This window comes from Vanessa cardui, chromosome 26, assembly GCF_905220365.1.
Source record: "Vanessa cardui chromosome 26, ilVanCard2.1, whole genome shotgun sequence".
Lineage (NCBI taxonomy): Eukaryota > Metazoa > Arthropoda > Insecta > Lepidoptera > Nymphalidae > Vanessa > Vanessa cardui.
This window is the reverse complement of record NC_061148.1, coordinates 3,901,668-3,918,937: the sequence shown is the minus strand read 5'-3', so window position 1 is coordinate 3,918,937 and position 17,270 is coordinate 3,901,668. Positions and strand designations below refer to the sequence as shown.

At 34.0% G+C, this 17,270-nt stretch overlaps 1 protein-coding gene across 4 annotated transcripts; it reads right to left on the bottom strand.

The window, feature by feature from the left end:
• Window positions 1-350: 350 nt before the first annotated feature.
• LOC124540613 (microtubule-associated protein futsch-like) lies at window positions 351-16,883 on the bottom strand. Of its 4 annotated transcripts, XM_047118279.1 has the most exons (17): window positions 16,530-16,883; window positions 16,253-16,462; window positions 15,641-15,877; window positions 15,294-15,410; window positions 14,527-14,649; window positions 14,001-14,117; window positions 13,142-13,871; window positions 11,896-11,989; window positions 10,896-10,995; window positions 6,731-8,183; window positions 6,455-6,514; window positions 6,308-6,349; window positions 2,502-2,773; window positions 1,801-1,893; window positions 1,654-1,713; window positions 1,371-1,536; window positions 351-1,285 (listed from the first exon to the last, which is right to left on the bottom strand). In XM_047118279.1, the coding sequence occupies exons 1-17, from the start codon at window positions 16,560-16,562 to the stop codon at window positions 501-503; spliced, it is 4,692 nt and encodes a 1,563-aa protein (XP_046974235.1). In that variant the 5' UTR covers window positions 16,563-16,883; the 3' UTR covers window positions 351-500. The 4 variants fall into 4 exon arrangements, with proteins under 4 accessions (XP_046974235.1, XP_046974236.1, XP_046974234.1 ...); XM_047118280.1 differs by lacking the exon at window positions 6,308-6,349; XM_047118278.1 differs by lacking the exons at window positions 351-1,285; window positions 1,371-1,536; window positions 1,654-1,713; window positions 1,801-1,893; window positions 2,502-2,773 and adding an exon at window positions 2,935-6,209 and having other exon boundaries at window positions 13,142-13,868.
• Window positions 16,884-17,270: the final 387 nt, after the last annotated feature.

Genomic DNA, 17,270 nt, shown 5'->3' with positions numbered 1-17,270 from the left:
ATCTATGAGTCATTATGGATTCGTGACGTAAAAGCTTTTTGAATGTCGGCGATGTTAACGAATCATCGGAAGTTACTTTAGTAAACAGTGTGGATTTATTTCGTGTTTGTGAAGTTCAATCGAGTATTAATATTAAAAACCAAGATATATTAAGATTGTAGTTCATATCCATGATAGCAGATTTATTAGCAAATCGCATGAAATATGTACTTAAATATGTCTATTTTTACACCTTTTACCCGTCTGAATGGAACAGTCTAGATATTTGTTAATTATGTGCATTTATTGGTGTATAATAAGTTTTATTATTAATAAATTGGGAACCCAGAAATATTATTAAAATAAAGTCATATTTGGAACATCACCTTTTATTTATCAACATGTAGTTTAAAAACAAATTACCTATTTATCAGTTTTCTTAGTTTAAAAATGTATCTTGTAATAATTTATTACTTCCTGAAGAATTTTTTTAATCCACTTTAAATCACTTTAAAGTAATGTTATTCATCATCGGAACCAATGCATTCGTCAACAATAACACCACCAGATATGAGAGCTAGTATTTCTTCATCGTTCATTTCATCATTTTCATCAAATTCATTGTTAATTTCAAAATCATTTATATCATCTTCATTAATATTCATATTTTGTTTTATAGCGGTCGCTTTAAGGGGTTTACTCAAAATTTTATCTCTGGAAGATTCTTTCGAAACAATCTTCGGTACCGGTTTAGCTATAGGCCTTTTGATTTTATTGTTTTCTTTTGGCTCTTTGAGTTTAGGTTTTATTTCAGAAGTAATAGCTTTAGTGGTTGGACATTTGATTGTTTTGTTTTCTACGATTTTAGTTTTCTTTCCAGAAATATCAAGTTTATCTGTAGAACTTTTCACTTTATTCATCTTATTAACTTCTTCGATTTTTGGATTATTTTCGGAAGTATGGGATTTTGTTACAACTGTCTTTTTTTGGATTACATTTTCTATTGCTTTGACTTTTTCAGGTAATATACTTTTTTGTGTCTGAGTTATTTCTGACGCCTCATTTTCTCCGATCTTATCTTGTAGCTTTTTCTCTTTAGGTGCATTAGTTATCTTTTCTTCTCGGGTATTTGATTCAAGAATTATTTTTTCTTTAGATGTGACTGCTTCCTTCTCATCATCCTCTATTTCATTTGTTTCATCTTTTTCAGTTCCAACTTGTTCATCTTTGTCCGCAAATATTGTATTGAGTTTCTTAGGACATTGTGAAAATCTATAACACGGTGATACAGTTATTTTCGCGCTTCCTGCAACAAAAGTACAATATGTTTATAAAATTCGTAATTACGTTTTTGTTTAACCTATTTTTAGATAATGATCTCGTTTACCCACCACAGCGGATATCTTTGGCAGAACAGATATTATCAAAGTCTGTTATTGAGGTAAGTCGCGCAGCAAATGTGTTGGTCTCTTTATGAATCCGTTTGAAACCCTTTATCTTGTAATCATCTAGGAATTTTGCGAGGCAGCCGCTCTCAGGTCGACAAGAAAAATGAATCTGTTAATAAAAAAAATTAACGTTTGTAAATGTAGCTATTACTAATACAATAAAGAAGAAAAATGTTCTTAAACTTAATTTTTCGTAAGTATTTATAGATAATTGTATGGCACTTACTTTGACAAAAAGTGGATTATAGACGTTAAGTAATCTTTTGGTAACATTGAGTCCAAGAACCTGTAAAAAGTTTGAGAATTTATTAAAATTTTACACACAAAAAAATATGAGAAGGGTGTTAATTCTTTTTCAATACAAAAGTCATACATTTCTTATTTCATCGCTGGCTTCGTTACGAAGTTTCTCCGCAACGAATCGTTCTGCCTCTGTCGGTGGATCATCTGGCAGTGCTTGCCAGACCTGACGAAAAACAAACATAAAATAACTAAGAGTCACAAATAAATGCCTCATATAATTTACTAGTTAATTGTAATTATTTAATTCGTTTGAATTTATTACGTGTTGTCATTTTATTCTTTAGCTATGAAACTTTTGTAATAAGTATTTTTTATTTTAATGTGTTTACTAAGGGCTAATTCAGAATTGAGAACGAATGATTACAAACGCTAATAGCGCAATGGCTTAGGGGTCGCCTAGCGACGTCAAACATCGCAGGATCGATCCTGACCCTTTGGGCTATTGCCATCCGCTCCTAGCACAAGTGCTTAATTTACATCACATTACAAAATTGGAATATCAGTTATTCCATAATCAATTTAGGGTATTGTTTTTTCTTTTAAATATTCCCTATCGCTACAAGTTACTTGCTCGTTAATACCCGGGGATGGTACTTGATACACAATTAAAAAATATTGTGACATATTATATCACATGAATAGTAACTGGGATAAAATTTCAAACTACTATTGCACAAATAATAGAAGGAATTCAGAAGGCTTCTAAGAAATACACAATCATCTAAGCGATAAGGATCGATGTTCAACTTTTACTTTAATTATAACTCGTACCTCAATCATAATAGTCTTCAACTCTTCTTCCAAGACTCTGGTCATCAGAGCATTCAGTTCAAATTGGCCGCCTTCTTGTTCTTCAGTTACTTCAGTTTCAACGTCGAGTTCTGGCTTTCTCGCTGGTACGGGACCCTTTACTTCTTTTTCGACTGTTTTTTGTTTCAAAGGTTTTGTTTCAGGCGATCTTTGAGTAACTTCCACAGAACGTTTTCTCTCAGAAACTGTATTCATTTTCGGCTTCAATGCTTCACGCTGACTAACGGGACGTTCTGGAATAATAAGAAGAACATTAATGATTTGGTGATATAAAAATGACTAGATCACATAATCATATTCATTTATAGTTTAATGTAGTGTAACGATGAGTTCACTTAATTAAACTTTCTTATAAGCAGAGAACGCTTTTTCAGACCGGCAGATAGGGACTCATGAAAACTGGGGACTGTCCAGTGGATAAAAATCGTAAAATCTATCTAATAATAGGGCGTTAAGTTACCGTGTGTTTATAATTCTTCTTCTGCTAAGTGAATGAAAACATCGTAAAGACACCTGTATATATGTAATGGAAAACATTCTGCCAGACGTATACACATTGGAGTAAAGTAGTGGAATAAGCTCTACAATTTCTCGATAAGAGTAAAAGACGCCTTTGCTTCAGAGGATAAGTTTTGCTTTAGCATTTTTATGATCCACAAATCCTAACCTGTAGAAAGGTTTATACATCTTCAGCTGTATAAACTACAACAAAACAATAATATTTGAATGACTGAAATTACCATATACGACCATATAGAACAGAGAGAATGAGAACTGACTGACAAAATCTGAAAATCCGACGTTTAAAAGACGTCAAATTGAACCAAAGCCAGTCCACAAAAACCGACTCAGCAATACTAAATTTAACTGATACTTAATATTAACAATAAGGAGCTGCGCAGAAACAGTAGAATAAATATTTACGTTTGGTAATTCGTATCCTAAATTATTTTAATCCTGGAAACAAAAGAAATATGTTGGTAGAAGATAGAAAGATCTGATGCAATGTTGATACAAACGAGGTCTAAGCCAAAGAAACTGAAGTTAGTATGAGGAATAACCATTATAAGACTTTTGTAGTATCCACAAACTGATAGCGCAGTGGTCAATGTTAAGCAATATAAAACTCAAAATTAATGTGATACCTAGTTTTTATACTAAAGACATTTTTTGTGAGTTATTTTAAAACTCGTAAACATTTAACAAGATTTGTAAAGCAATTGAGATGAGAAGGAAACTTCGATCAATACGAATGGATAATAAATGAATGTGTTAATACGGAAAACTCCATAAGATCTGATGGAATAAGTCATTGTATACTTCCATAATATTCAAACTAATAGACAATGAGGAGAATTTCTATCCTAATATAATGCAACTATTTAAAAAGATAGTTGAAAAATAAACAATAAGGGGATACAATCATGCAAATGACTAGCAAATATAATCATTAACAAGCCAAGGAAACATAACATGGAAGGTGTATATTATTACAGAAAGACAAGTAATGTTCTATAAGCTGTAAAATAAAATAAAGCATACGACAATCTTGATGAAACAAAACCCTAGAACAACTACCCAATCCGATACTTACAACATTGAAAACAATGCCGATACTGCAGACACAATCGAACCTGTCGGAACTAAAAAGTACGTAATATTGACAGCTAAAGAACCGCTTTTTTAACGCATATGATAAATTAAATTTGCTTTTCAATATTGGAATACCAAAAAAGGATACAGAGGATAAGGATTAAAACAAATATTCTTACCATTGAAGAATACACGAAGGATAACTCTTGAAAACTTGGTATTCTTCAACGCGTAAGAAAGATTTCAACTTTGTATCCAGTCATCCTGAAACTCTTTCTGACTCATCAACAACTGAAGAACTGAAAAATTTTGAAATAGAGATCTTAGATTGTTTTTATTTTTTAATAAAAAATGTAATATTTGTATTTACATACCTTTCGATGTATATCGACGATTACAGCATTTAAAATCAATAAGGAATACCAGTATTTATACTTTTTGTAAAAAGGTTTACGTTGCTGTTTTGGCTATTTAAATGCATATAAAATTTTTGATTTGAAGTCACGATTAACAAAAAAAAAAACAAGAAAACGGTTTACCAAATAAATCCTTTATTATTTAACATTAACAGGAAATGCACAGGACAAAGAGCAAAAAAATCGTATTAGTATCGTAGTGCTAATTCCGAAAATTAATCAAGACAAATAACTTCATCTTCTGAATCAGAAGACGCTAATTCCATATTTGCTACATCATACGTATCAGTCATCTCAGCTCTGTATTTAGCGATCATTTCTTCTACTTTAGACCTAGAAAATTCAGCGTCTACCGTCACACAATTAATGTCATGACCGTCCGCTACGTAATCTAATTGATAATTCATTTTAGAAATAGTTTCAACGGATTCCAAATCCATTTCAACTTGGAATATAACTTTCGCGTTATTTTTAACGATTTTTTGATTTTTCCATAAACTGAAATTAACTCCCTTTACACCTTGATTACTATGTCGTAAACGTTCGTATACAAGAGCTGTGTTAACAGCATAATCTCTAGGTATGAAAATATTCATTTTAAAATACATAGTCTTATTTTCGTCCGCTCCTACGACAACCAAAAACTGACGGTTTATTTTACCTAAATCAATCGAGGATATCCACTTTCTTGATTCTTCATTTTCTGGTAAAACACCAAGATATCCTGGTTGACAAAAACCATATTTAACAAAATCTGTCCTACTCTTACCCTCAAGCTGATGGTACCGAAACAATCTAAATATTATGAGATCTTTAATTCTTCTTGTTGTTACTAAGGACAATGGCTTATTGCCTTTCGCTGCAATTTTAACAATGTTGGGATCGTGGCCTAACGATGGCATAGGAAAGTTATCCGACAAAGGAGCAACTTTTAATGATGGTTCATTCAGACCCGCGTCGAAAGCGTCCTTGTCAATCGCAACCGCTTTGAGGAACACGTTCACTTTCTGGAGTTCGTAGCTCAACATCATCTTGTGTTTCTCTAGAGCCCGGGCAGAAGACGGCGGCATGTCCACGTACAAGCGGGTACCTTTCTCGGTGACAATCTTTTTGACAAACTTCCACTTACCTATATTGACGCCCTCCAATTTTTTATTTTGTAGCTTGAGCTTTGTTAAAGGGTCTATATTCTTACACCTGGAATGACCTGGCAACCAGATAGCTGCACGCTCATACCATAACTCCTCACTTGTATAGACGAGAACATTAAATGCGGTGAAATCACTAAAATCTAAACTTAAAAGCCAATCCCTCGACCGTTCGTCGCGGGTGATTACTTCGTTTCGGTACGTGCTGTTCTTGTTATTGAGAGTGAAGTCGGGAGCCCAACCCTCACATGTTTCCGTGACCTTTATTAGTTGTTGGATTAAAAAGTCCTTTAATTTATCCGTCTCGTAGTCTTCTATTGGCTGAAAATCGTCTCTACACAAATACAAACTGTAACCCTCCTTTTTATTCTCTTCGAAAATCGGTTGAGGCGCTTCCTGGTAAGTCGACAGAAATTGATACTGAGCGGGCAAAGGCACCATGAGAGAAGAATTCATAAAAATCCCTGGATTTGGCACATTAAGTGACATCATACCAACATTCCAATCTGGAACTAATAATAGAAATGTTGACTATACGTTTCCACACTTCACACAAGGTCAAGCTTAAGATGTAAATGATATTTTATACAGTTAAAATAATGGTACTTACTTTGTTGTCCATGTAATCTAGGCGGACTAGGCTCATGTTGATCTGTGAAAGTCAAATAAGCACACGTTTTTTATCATGAATACTCTTAGTTAAGTGAAGGCAAAGCATATACTGCTAAGTAATATTAGTGATAAGATTCTTTCTTACCTTTATTAAAGTTCGGTTCAGTTGATCGCCTAGAATTTTTAGCAGGAACATCAGAATCATCTGAAAGTTAATTATATTTATTATTAATTATATTTTAGATGTCATTTATTATTAGATTAATCATATTCTTAAAATAGGATTAATTATTATTCTATTTATTTTAAATGTATGCATTATATTATGGTTTAGAATACTTTAATATGAGAACATTTTTATTAAGTTTTCCTAGAATAAAAACAATTAAAATGTGAAAGTCGGAACCATTCTTATTCTTACCTTGGGCAACTCGTTTCATATTTCTATAGTGACTAGGCAAGCTAGATACTACTTCATCGAAAATATTTTCTTCGTCCTTCTGAGTGTGTTTTGCGTTAAACTTAATTACCATTTCTATGAAAGAAACATCCTTATCCCCGAATAGTTCATGAAGTTTCCGTCCGAGCGTCCATTTGAGTTCACTTTGAACCCGTTTCTTGATCTCGCTGGGCAAGGAACCGCCATATTTACACAAAATCTTTTCGGAGATTTCGTCGATTGCTTTGCTTCTCTTTGCTTTCATTGTCGGGCTTAGCGCGTGTCGTTTTTGTGCGACGTCAATTTCGAAACGTGGTTTTTGTGCAATGCTTTCGCTTGAGCTCTTAACGTCATCGTTCCTTGAGAATATTTCCTTAGAATATTCTTTACTTAGATCGTCACGATTGTGTCTTTCATCATAAGAATCTTGTTTATAACGTTGTTCGTAGTCGTTAGGAATGTGATCTTCGTCACGACGTCTATCACTACTGTAACCTTCTTTTTTGTGTTCGCCTTTCCTGTACATCACAGCTTTCTTTGTGAAATCGACGGCCCTCTTGTAAACTTCATCGATCTCCTTTTGCAGTTGCTCTTGCTTTTCTAATATTTCCTTTTTCTTTTCTTCTATGCGACCAGAGTATTCTTCTCGTTTGCGTGGTATGTCATCTCTCCGTTCATGATCGGATTTATAACGATTAACTTCACGGTCCTGCCGTTGATATCCTTTATCAACCCTGTCGGAATGTGATTTGCGGATGTCGCCTTCACGGATATAATCATGATGACCTTCGAAGTCTTTCCTCGTGTATTCCTTTTGTACACGACTCTTATCTTCTAAACGAGAAGATGATTCCTGAGGACTTGACAGAGGAAGGGGCTTCCATTTGCCAACATCTTTTCGAACTCTGATTTCTTCTTCAAAATCTCTTCTGTTGTCAGCGGGTGGGTAGTCATCGCGTTTTTTTTCTCTAGGTTCCCAGACGGCGACATGTTTTTCAATTTGACGGTCGTGAATTTTCGATCTTGTTTGATGTGAGTACTCTTCTCTCGCATCTTGTCCTGGCCAGACAGGAGGTGGTGGTGGGTCACGGGCTTCAGGGCTTCGTCGTTTCTCAAGGGCCCAAGATCGCCGAGGAGAGCGGGGCGATGGTGAATGACGTTTGTAACGATCCCGCAATGGCGATCTTTCGCGTCTAGGAGATCTAGAAGTACGAGACCTGGACCTCTTCGATTCCTGTTCTATTGGTCTTTGTTGATCCGACGCTCGTTGTATATCAAACTTTTGAAGTCTCGGTACATCTCTTCTATCTTCAATGACATTCTTAGGTGGAAACGCCTTTTCCCTATCTTGCCAATCTTGTCTTGATACAGGATATTGTGCGTCCTCGCGGACGGTGTGACGATAACCACCTGAGTATATAGCTTCGTCTGACGCCTGTAAATTGAAATATAATATGCAAACACGAAAATGACAGTCCTATTATACATTTTTAAATACGTACAGTATCATTAACATCATTTTATCCCTTCAAAAACATAAGAAACATTGGTACAGTAAAATGTGTACTTATTAAAAAAAATGTAACAATATTTCTAATTGATGTATGGGGTCAGTTCCGTTTTTTGTTCCATATCATTAAGTAAGGTTTTCCGAGTTCCTTTCTGCAGTACAATAATAAATGTACAAGTGGTTGTCAATAAGGTATCGTTTTCTTGCACAAATAATTAATTTAAAAATGGCCATCAAATTAAGTTATTTGGTTTTATATCTTCTCTATATTTAATACCTTTGACCATACTTACTAGTGTGGCTTCGTATAACACCTTCTTCAAAACACGAAACGAAGTGGGTAAACACAACACTTACTTAATCGCTTTGCGTAGTTCACAGACTTCAGATAAGATAAGTTAATCTGCTCATATTAGGGCTCCTTCTAATCAATTAATAAATAATAAATATCTTCATTTACCCTTTATTCGCAAATTTTAACTTTTTAATTAAGCTGTTCTTCAATCGAATCAGCACTATGTTGCCTCTGTGGATCTTGGTTCAATTTATTAAATTTATCTAATTATTTATTTCTTGTAAATTCTTTCTTGTGACGTTTTATCCAATTGGAAGTAAGGATTGTTCCAAACCTTTTCCACAAAGGGAGCGGAGGCCTTTAGCCCAGCAGTTGGCAGTTATTTTACAGGCATCTATTAAAATTAAGGGGAATTGGTACCATAATTGGTAATCAGAATGTGTTTACACTTTTCTCATTCTCGCCGAATGCAAACTATTCTTGAGGATATTTATTGCTGGTACATCGATTCTATGTCGCTACAATACAAGTATTTATTGCACATAGATGCTTTGTTGAGGAATATTTAGCACAATGCCCTTCCTTGTTGTGTCAATTTAGATCTTATGAGACACATATGTTCACATTGATTTGATTCTAATTGTCGTTTATAAAATATATAGTCCGCATTTCTTCTATTATGGTTTTATATTCGATTGTCAATTTTAAAGTCATACTTCCAAAATGAAGATAAATAGAAAAGTCATTGTGTCGTTATTAACTTTGAAGTAAAATATGTTTTAAATGAAGATTGTCATTATTTAAAATATTAATGGCGATTAATCGATGAATCACTTCTACGCTCTTGAAGCTGCACTTAATGAGATATACCAGAAGCATCAACGATAGTTATGTAGCCACAATACCATTGTCATTCGCCATAGATAAATAATCTTTGTGTATCATCATTGAGAACTGTGAGTTTTGCTAGTGCAGCAAAAGCTCCAAAATCCGTTGTATTTGGTATGGAATCGGTGAGATTGTTAAGCACGCCATGAGAAATGGCTTTATCTTAACAATGTCTAAGTACAGAACAATAGTGACAAGCGGGTCTATAAGGACTGATAGTAGACTCGTTAAGTTTAGATGTCAAGTGCTTCCATTACACAAGACACATTTTCACCATTATGAATAAGCAAATATTTTTGCAGAACACTTTTGATTTATTATTAGTCACTCAGTATTAATTAGTTAATAAATCACTTCAAGCTGATTGTATTAAATGTCCAAATGGTAGACTTAACCGTCTATATTTGAAATTGTATCCCTTCCATTTCTTTTTAATTCTCATGGTCACCATACTCTCAATAAATTGGCACCTTTGCAGGTATTTACCAATTTTAGACATCATTTAAAATCTCTTGAATTGTCTGATTTATTGTGAAATTATAACTATTCCTGTACCATCTATTTCTATGTATTGTGTTAATAACTCATTAATTATGAATTAACTGTTATAACAGTATTTCCCAAATTGTCAGGCAACGTCAACCCAATTGGTCTCAAAATGAAAAAAATCTATAATCCCTAGGACATTTCCCAAATTAAACTATACATATAATCAAATATTTCCAATTTCTCAGTACACTTTTTCATTTACTAAAAAATTATAATTGATTTAAATATTCCATTCATTCAGAACTTTACTAATAATAAAAATTATTAGAAAATAATCACCAAATGAATCTTCAAAAGCCTTCATCCTTTCCCCAATGAGCTTTATATTTTTATTAGCATTTCGTTTTCAAATAATATTATATCTATGATAATACTTTTAAAATAAATACAATTTTAGTATGCACAAGTAATCCATAGGAATTCTGCATCAACTCTTAAGTTCCTTGCGCTTTCATTATTTCAATATACATATATCCCAAAACGATAATCTAATAAACATTGCTTGACAGAATATTATCAACCAATTTCATCAGAAAACACCAAATTTTCCTCATCTCATTAATAATCTACTTTCATTTATTAAGCATTTATTCTTGACTGAAGAAAATATACATAGTTGTAATACTTGCTCATATTCTGGATAGATATTAAGATGCTTCTGAATAAAATCATCGGTAAGTATTCTCCCCAATTCTAAAGATTCCATCCTTCGTCTGCAATTTCTTGAATTCACAACAAACTAATTACACAAAACTTAACCCAATTTTCCTTTATTTAACTAATACCCACTTTCAATAATTATAAACAAACTCTGAAATACTAAATTTATTTTAACTTGATAGTTAATTGTTATAGTATATAGGTTGTCTGTTGAGGTTAAGTCGTACTCAATAACTTAGTCTTACTTGTGTTTGAGGCTCGTAGGCCGGTCTGACGCTCTTGATACTGGCTCGACGATCGTCCTGGTAGTCCTGAGTCTTGTCGGGGAGACGTGGAGGTGAGTACCTTCATGGAATTTTTTTTTTAATGTTATAGGTTGGTGGACGAGCATATGGGCCACCTGATGGTAAGTGGTCACCATCACCCATAGACAATGACGCTGTAAGAAATTATTATTAACTATTCCTTACATCGTCAATGTGCCACCAACCTTGGGAACTAAGATGGTATGTCCCTTGTGCCTGTAGTTACACTAGCTCACTCACCCTTCAAACCGAAACACAACAATACTGAGTACTGTTATTTGGCGGAAGAGTAACTGATGAGTGGGTGGTACCTACCCAGACGGGCTAGCACAAAGCCCTACCACCAAATACAGACATATAGCAAATAAAAGAAGAACAAAGAACGGCAAGAAAATTAGTTTAGTTAATTTTCGAATAAATCTATACAAACGAAGAGACACTCCAATTTTATTATATATAATAAAACTAGTTGTCGCCAGAGCGTTAGGTGGTCGGTTAACATGTGTTAGGCAAAAAAAGTATCCTATGTCCTTCCCCGGAGTTTAAATTTGAGTCATACTAAATTTCGTCAAATTCGGTTTATTGGCAGAGAAAGAGCGACAGACAGACGGACAGTTACTTTCACATTTATAATATTAGTAAAGACTGGAGTGTCTTTTTTGTTCTCTTTTTTGTAATATTAAAATAGCCGCTTTTTACTAAATGCATATGTATGTACCTTATACCAAAATAGCACTTTTATACCCAAAAGCTGAAGTCGATTATTTTTTCAAATACGCATATTAATCAAAAAATAGACCATTAGAGTAAAACTATCATTGGACTCTGAGACACGTTCGTAAGTTATTAAGAAAAGTCAAAGCAATGTTGTATTAATAATGATGTTTTTCAAAAAATCTTATACGTTTGGAAAATTGCACATATCCTGTAATATCCTCACCTTCCTTGCCTCCGAGGAGACTCCTGCCTGTGGGGCGCCACGCCTCTCGGAACGACTCGGCTCGGAGACGGGCGGCTGACGACTCGTCTGTCCACTGTTCAATTAGTAACACATTTAGTATAGAAACAAATAGACCGGGAGATGATAATGACAAAATATTTGGTCATCAAATATTGGTTTAATTACGTAAAGGCAAAAAGGAAAATGATGGTCATAGCGCTCGCACCGGCGGCCCAATCGCGTGGGCATTAATCGATGCGTAATGTAATGCGTAAGAAAAATAACGAGTGTCGAACGATTTGTTCCACAAAAATGCTTGTGTTTTCAGATAGTCGAAAAAAAAGAATGAAGGGGTAGCGTAATGCCATACTTCTCGGGTGTGGCTTGCAGACCGCCATACCGACGCGAATACATTAATTTTAATAAAACAATTCAACCATTTGTACCAGGCTAATTTTTGGATAGCTAATCATCGTCAAGTAGCCATTCACGAAAATCACCAATCTGCCATACTTTTCCGAGAGTTACCAATGTCTTATTAAACATATATACATTATAAACGGCATTATTATAACACATAAAATAAGATTTATATTAGTTATATTTTTATGGTATATACAAGCAGACGAACAAAAAACCCAATGGTATTATTTTTATTTCTGAGTTGTACACCACCTCTACCTCTTTCTAGATTTGTTTCTTTCCTCTACCTGAAGGTTGCACGGAAGAGATCGGACCGTGTTTAAGCGATAAGGTCGCCTCTTGTGCACCTTTCTTAAACTTGGCTAAACTACGAGTTTACTGGTAAAGTAAGATTTTGATTTGATTTGATTGTCAGTGGTCACCGTCGCCTATAGACAATGGTGCTGTAACAATAATTAACCATTCCTTACATAGCCAACTTTCGAAACTAAAATGTAGTCCCCCTTTTATTTGTAGTTACGGGCTTGCACAACGTACGAAAAAACATAACGACTTACGGTGTCAAAGTCTGTGGTTTTTTTTTTATTGTGTAGGTTGGCGGACGAGCATATGGGCCACCTGATGGTAAGTGGTCACTATCACCCAAGAAATATTAACTATTCCTTACATCGTCAATGTGCCACCAACCTTGGGAACTAAGATGTTATGTCCCTTGTTCCTGTTGTTACACTGGCTCACTCACCCTTCAAAAACATGACGTAAAAATACTAAAATATACATATTCTCAAAATGTTAATGTCGCGTAAAATATAAAGTTACTTACTGGGTGAGTGCGAAGGCGGGGAGACTCTTCTACCACGCGCATACTCTTCTTTTTTAACTTGCGGAGAATCCCTTCTATGAGATGGCGAAAGCTTCCTTATGGGAGACATTTTTCTGCCCGGAGACACTTGTCTGATTTGGGGAGGTTGCCTGCCGGTTGGTGAAAATCGTCTACTGTGCGGTGATATATGCCGTTCTGTGACCATAATAGGTCTGGTGGGCGGCGAAATTCGCCTACTAGGCGGCGACAGCCTCCTACCAGGTGACACGTGCCTTCCACTTGGAACAATATGTCTAGCGGATGGTGAGATTCTTCTTTCACTTGGGGATATGTCTCTGCTAGAATGCATAGCAGCCCGATTCGATGGCGAACTACGTCTTCCTGGTGAAACCCTTCGACCAGGCGAACGCCTATCCGCGTAGGCAGGTTGTCTGCCTGAAGGGGAAATTCTTCTTCCAGGCGATCTACGACCGGGCATAATATTCCTGCTTGAGTGTGAAACGTCTCTATCTGAGGGTGAAATTCGTCTCTCTGGTGCCGTGTCTCTGCCGTAACCTCTCCGTGGCGGCGAAAAATGCCTGCTCTTATCATATCCCTTGTAGGGGTCTTCTGATTTGGAAGGAATTTCCGGCACGGACTTCATTTGACTCACTTGGGGATACTTCCTATCTTCATATAACTTTTTATCATACGCAATCGTTGAGGGTTTTTCGAATTGCTTCTGTTGCTGCTATAAATAAAATTATTTACTTAAAAAGTATATAAATAATTTTATTATATATTTATTTCATTCAAAGTGATAAGAGATAAAAAATTTTTTTGCCTGTAACATTGTTATGATATATAATTTCTAAATTACCTGTGAGGCCCAGGGCGATGGTTGTATCTGCACGGGATAGTTTCCAGATCCTTGGCTATGAATAGCACCTACATTGTACTGATTGGGGCCTTGGAAGTTGTCTTTCATTATTGTTATCTGATAAATAAAAGCATAACTTTAAAATACGTTGTTCCTGGTGCCCAGTCGTTAGAACATTACATGTTTTAACGACTGGCCACCTGGCTAACTTAACAAACAAATGTAGGATCAAACTTCAAACCCAATAAGCACTACATTTCATAAACATCATTAATTTTAAAACAATCACCTCAAGCTTGGTGCTTGTATATCAATCAAACATAATTAGAACAGCACAGTGTAAAAGATTAATAAATTGACCAAATTAATAAAACAAAAATATATGGCCATTTTTGATGTTCACATCTCAATACAGCCAGACCCAAGACAACATAGAAAACTAATGAAAACCGGTGTACACACTACTCAAGGTCGTTAAATATATGATTGATAATAAAAGTAAATTATTTAATAATATTATACAAACCGGTTTCTCTGTCTGCATTTCATAGTTCTGAGTAGGGTATCTGCTGGACTGAATAGGTCGACTGGCCACCGGTATTTCTCTTAATGTAGATGGAATGTTCCTTTGGTGGTATGTTTCTTTAGGCTGGAAAATTGTTATTATATAACTATACAACTAAACTTCCCGTAGACTATATAGTAAATAAGTAGAAACTAATTATAGCAACTCAGAAAAAACATATTTATTGTGGATATATTAAATATACTCAAGAACCAAGACCTAGCAGCTATATTCCATATACCTTTGGTATATGCAATCAAACTATTATATAGGACTAATTAAGGAATAAAGCTATAGCATATTCCACAAACATGAGGATAAAAGAAAAACAAATTTTAATATTAAATTGATGTGATGAATGATTGAGATTTTGAATAATTATATGATGTTTATTTAAGATTATTGATAAAAATGGCCATTTGGAATATCAGAATAAGAAAATTATTAATTATTGAATCTTAAAACTTAAAACAAACATACATTTAATTATGTAGTATAGTGCTTTATTAAATATTTACTATATTAATATTTTCATTAAGATCTCTTTGTTATTTATAATATAAAACAATTTGTTTATATTCAATTCATTTGGATCAGAATATGCTCTTTATATTATAGCAATATTGTAATACTGATACACTGCTCATTTAACATGCCAAATATCTCATTTAAATAATTGCTAACAATGGTATCAATGCAAATAAAAAATATGTTTCAATTCTACTCACTCCTAAGCTAATTAGGTTGCTTTTAGTGTTATATCCATATGGTGGAGCCTCCTGAGGCCCACGGCCAGTAGGAACTGTGTCTCGAGATTCAAACTGCGGCTTCAGTGGTGGGTTTGTCTGAAAAAGACAATAATTCACATATAAATAAAATTCTTTTTAATTTTTTAATTAACTAAGAAATAATACCCTAACTTATAGTATAAATAACATATCACAATATTTATTAGACACATTTTGAAAATGAAAAAATATAAACAAAATACATAGTTGTATTCAAGAAGAAGAATTTAATTTATTAAGAAGTAAATATAGAAATATATGCATATTTCCATAATAATAACCCTTACTTGTGATCCGTAAGATGTATTTATCGGTGGTTGCTGTTGATAACTATAACTACTGGGTAATTGGGTTTGGACTGGCTGATTAGACGACCATTGATTGCTAACGGCCCATGGTGTTGGCCGAGCAGCTTCACCTAGTCTATTACTGTTCCTCTCATTAAACCCTTGGCTCGGGTACTCATTTCTTGCTTGGTAATTATCCCTTGTTTCAAATGAACTTTGTTGTGGAATATTTGAAGGCTGGTGTAAGTTACAAAATGTTATAATGTTAGCAAATATTATACTATCTATTTCAAGTGTTATTGTAACTGTAAGCTTATACCTTAGTTCTAATTTTAGAAGTGAGTATTAATTTAAAAAAAAAAACAATACTTTTATTTATTTATGTTAAAAAAATAATATTAAATATATTTTAATTAATTTAAAAAAAACATAATTTTTTAATTTATTTTTCATTCCAATCTTACTTTGCCTACAAAATTAGTGCAAACATTTGGCTACTATCAGAACTATGTCAATTTGGCAACAAAAAGTACATTGAACAAAAATAGTACTAATCCAAGCTATCTAGTAGTTAAAAAAAACAACACATGATTATGTCTCAAAATAACTTACAGCCGATTTCCCTACAGGAGTGAGTCTTAATGTATTTCCTGACATCCGATAACCGTTCAGGCATTTTATTATGTGATTTCCTTCAGAATCATTTGCAAGGCCGACACGAACTTTTTTTGTACCATCGTTTTCATTTACCAAGCAATCGAGAATAAAATCATTTATATTGCATTCTTGTTTTATAAGTATCTTTAAATCCTGATACTTCGTCTGAAACAAAATAATTTTATAACCAAAAAAATAATTATGTTATGATCGATTTTAGTCGTATACTTACAGTAACAGGCAATCCGTGAATTGTAATCATCATCTTAAAAGACTTTCAACTAAATATCATAAGAAAAGCCCTTCCTAGATATTTGCATTTTTTTAAATGAATGCTATTGGGAATACTGTGACAATAGCCAATGCAGGCTAAAACGTAGTGAGTGTAACACTAGATACATACAAAAAGTTTTCAATTAGGTACTAGGCTACTACGTTGTAGTTAAACTCTTTAAATTTTTTTTTAACAAATAGCACTTAACACCTATCCTGTCTAACAGAAATTAGTATTTAGTAACCATAGTAATATAATTCTTTATGAATAGACTCAAGACTGTAACAAGAGACAAGAGTAAACTTTGTCGAAGTGATATCAAAAGTCACAGATATCACAGAGTTATTGAGCACAGATACTTAAAATAATCATGTATGAATTTTTATCTCCCAATTCCCGAGAGCCAAGATGGCCTAGTGGTTAGAGTGCGTACATCATAACTGATGATTTCGATTCCAACCCAGGAAATTAACTGAATTTTCATGTGCTTAATTTGTGTTTATAATTCATCTCGAATTTGGCGGTGAAGGAAAACATCGTGAAGAAACATACATGTGTCGAATGACAACGGAATTTTGCCACAAACCCGCATGGAGCAGAATGGTGAAATACTCAATAAGAGAAGATTAGGGAACATTCTCCTCAAAGCTAGAGAAGGCCTTAGCCCAGCTGTGGGAAATTTACAGGCTGTTACTGTTA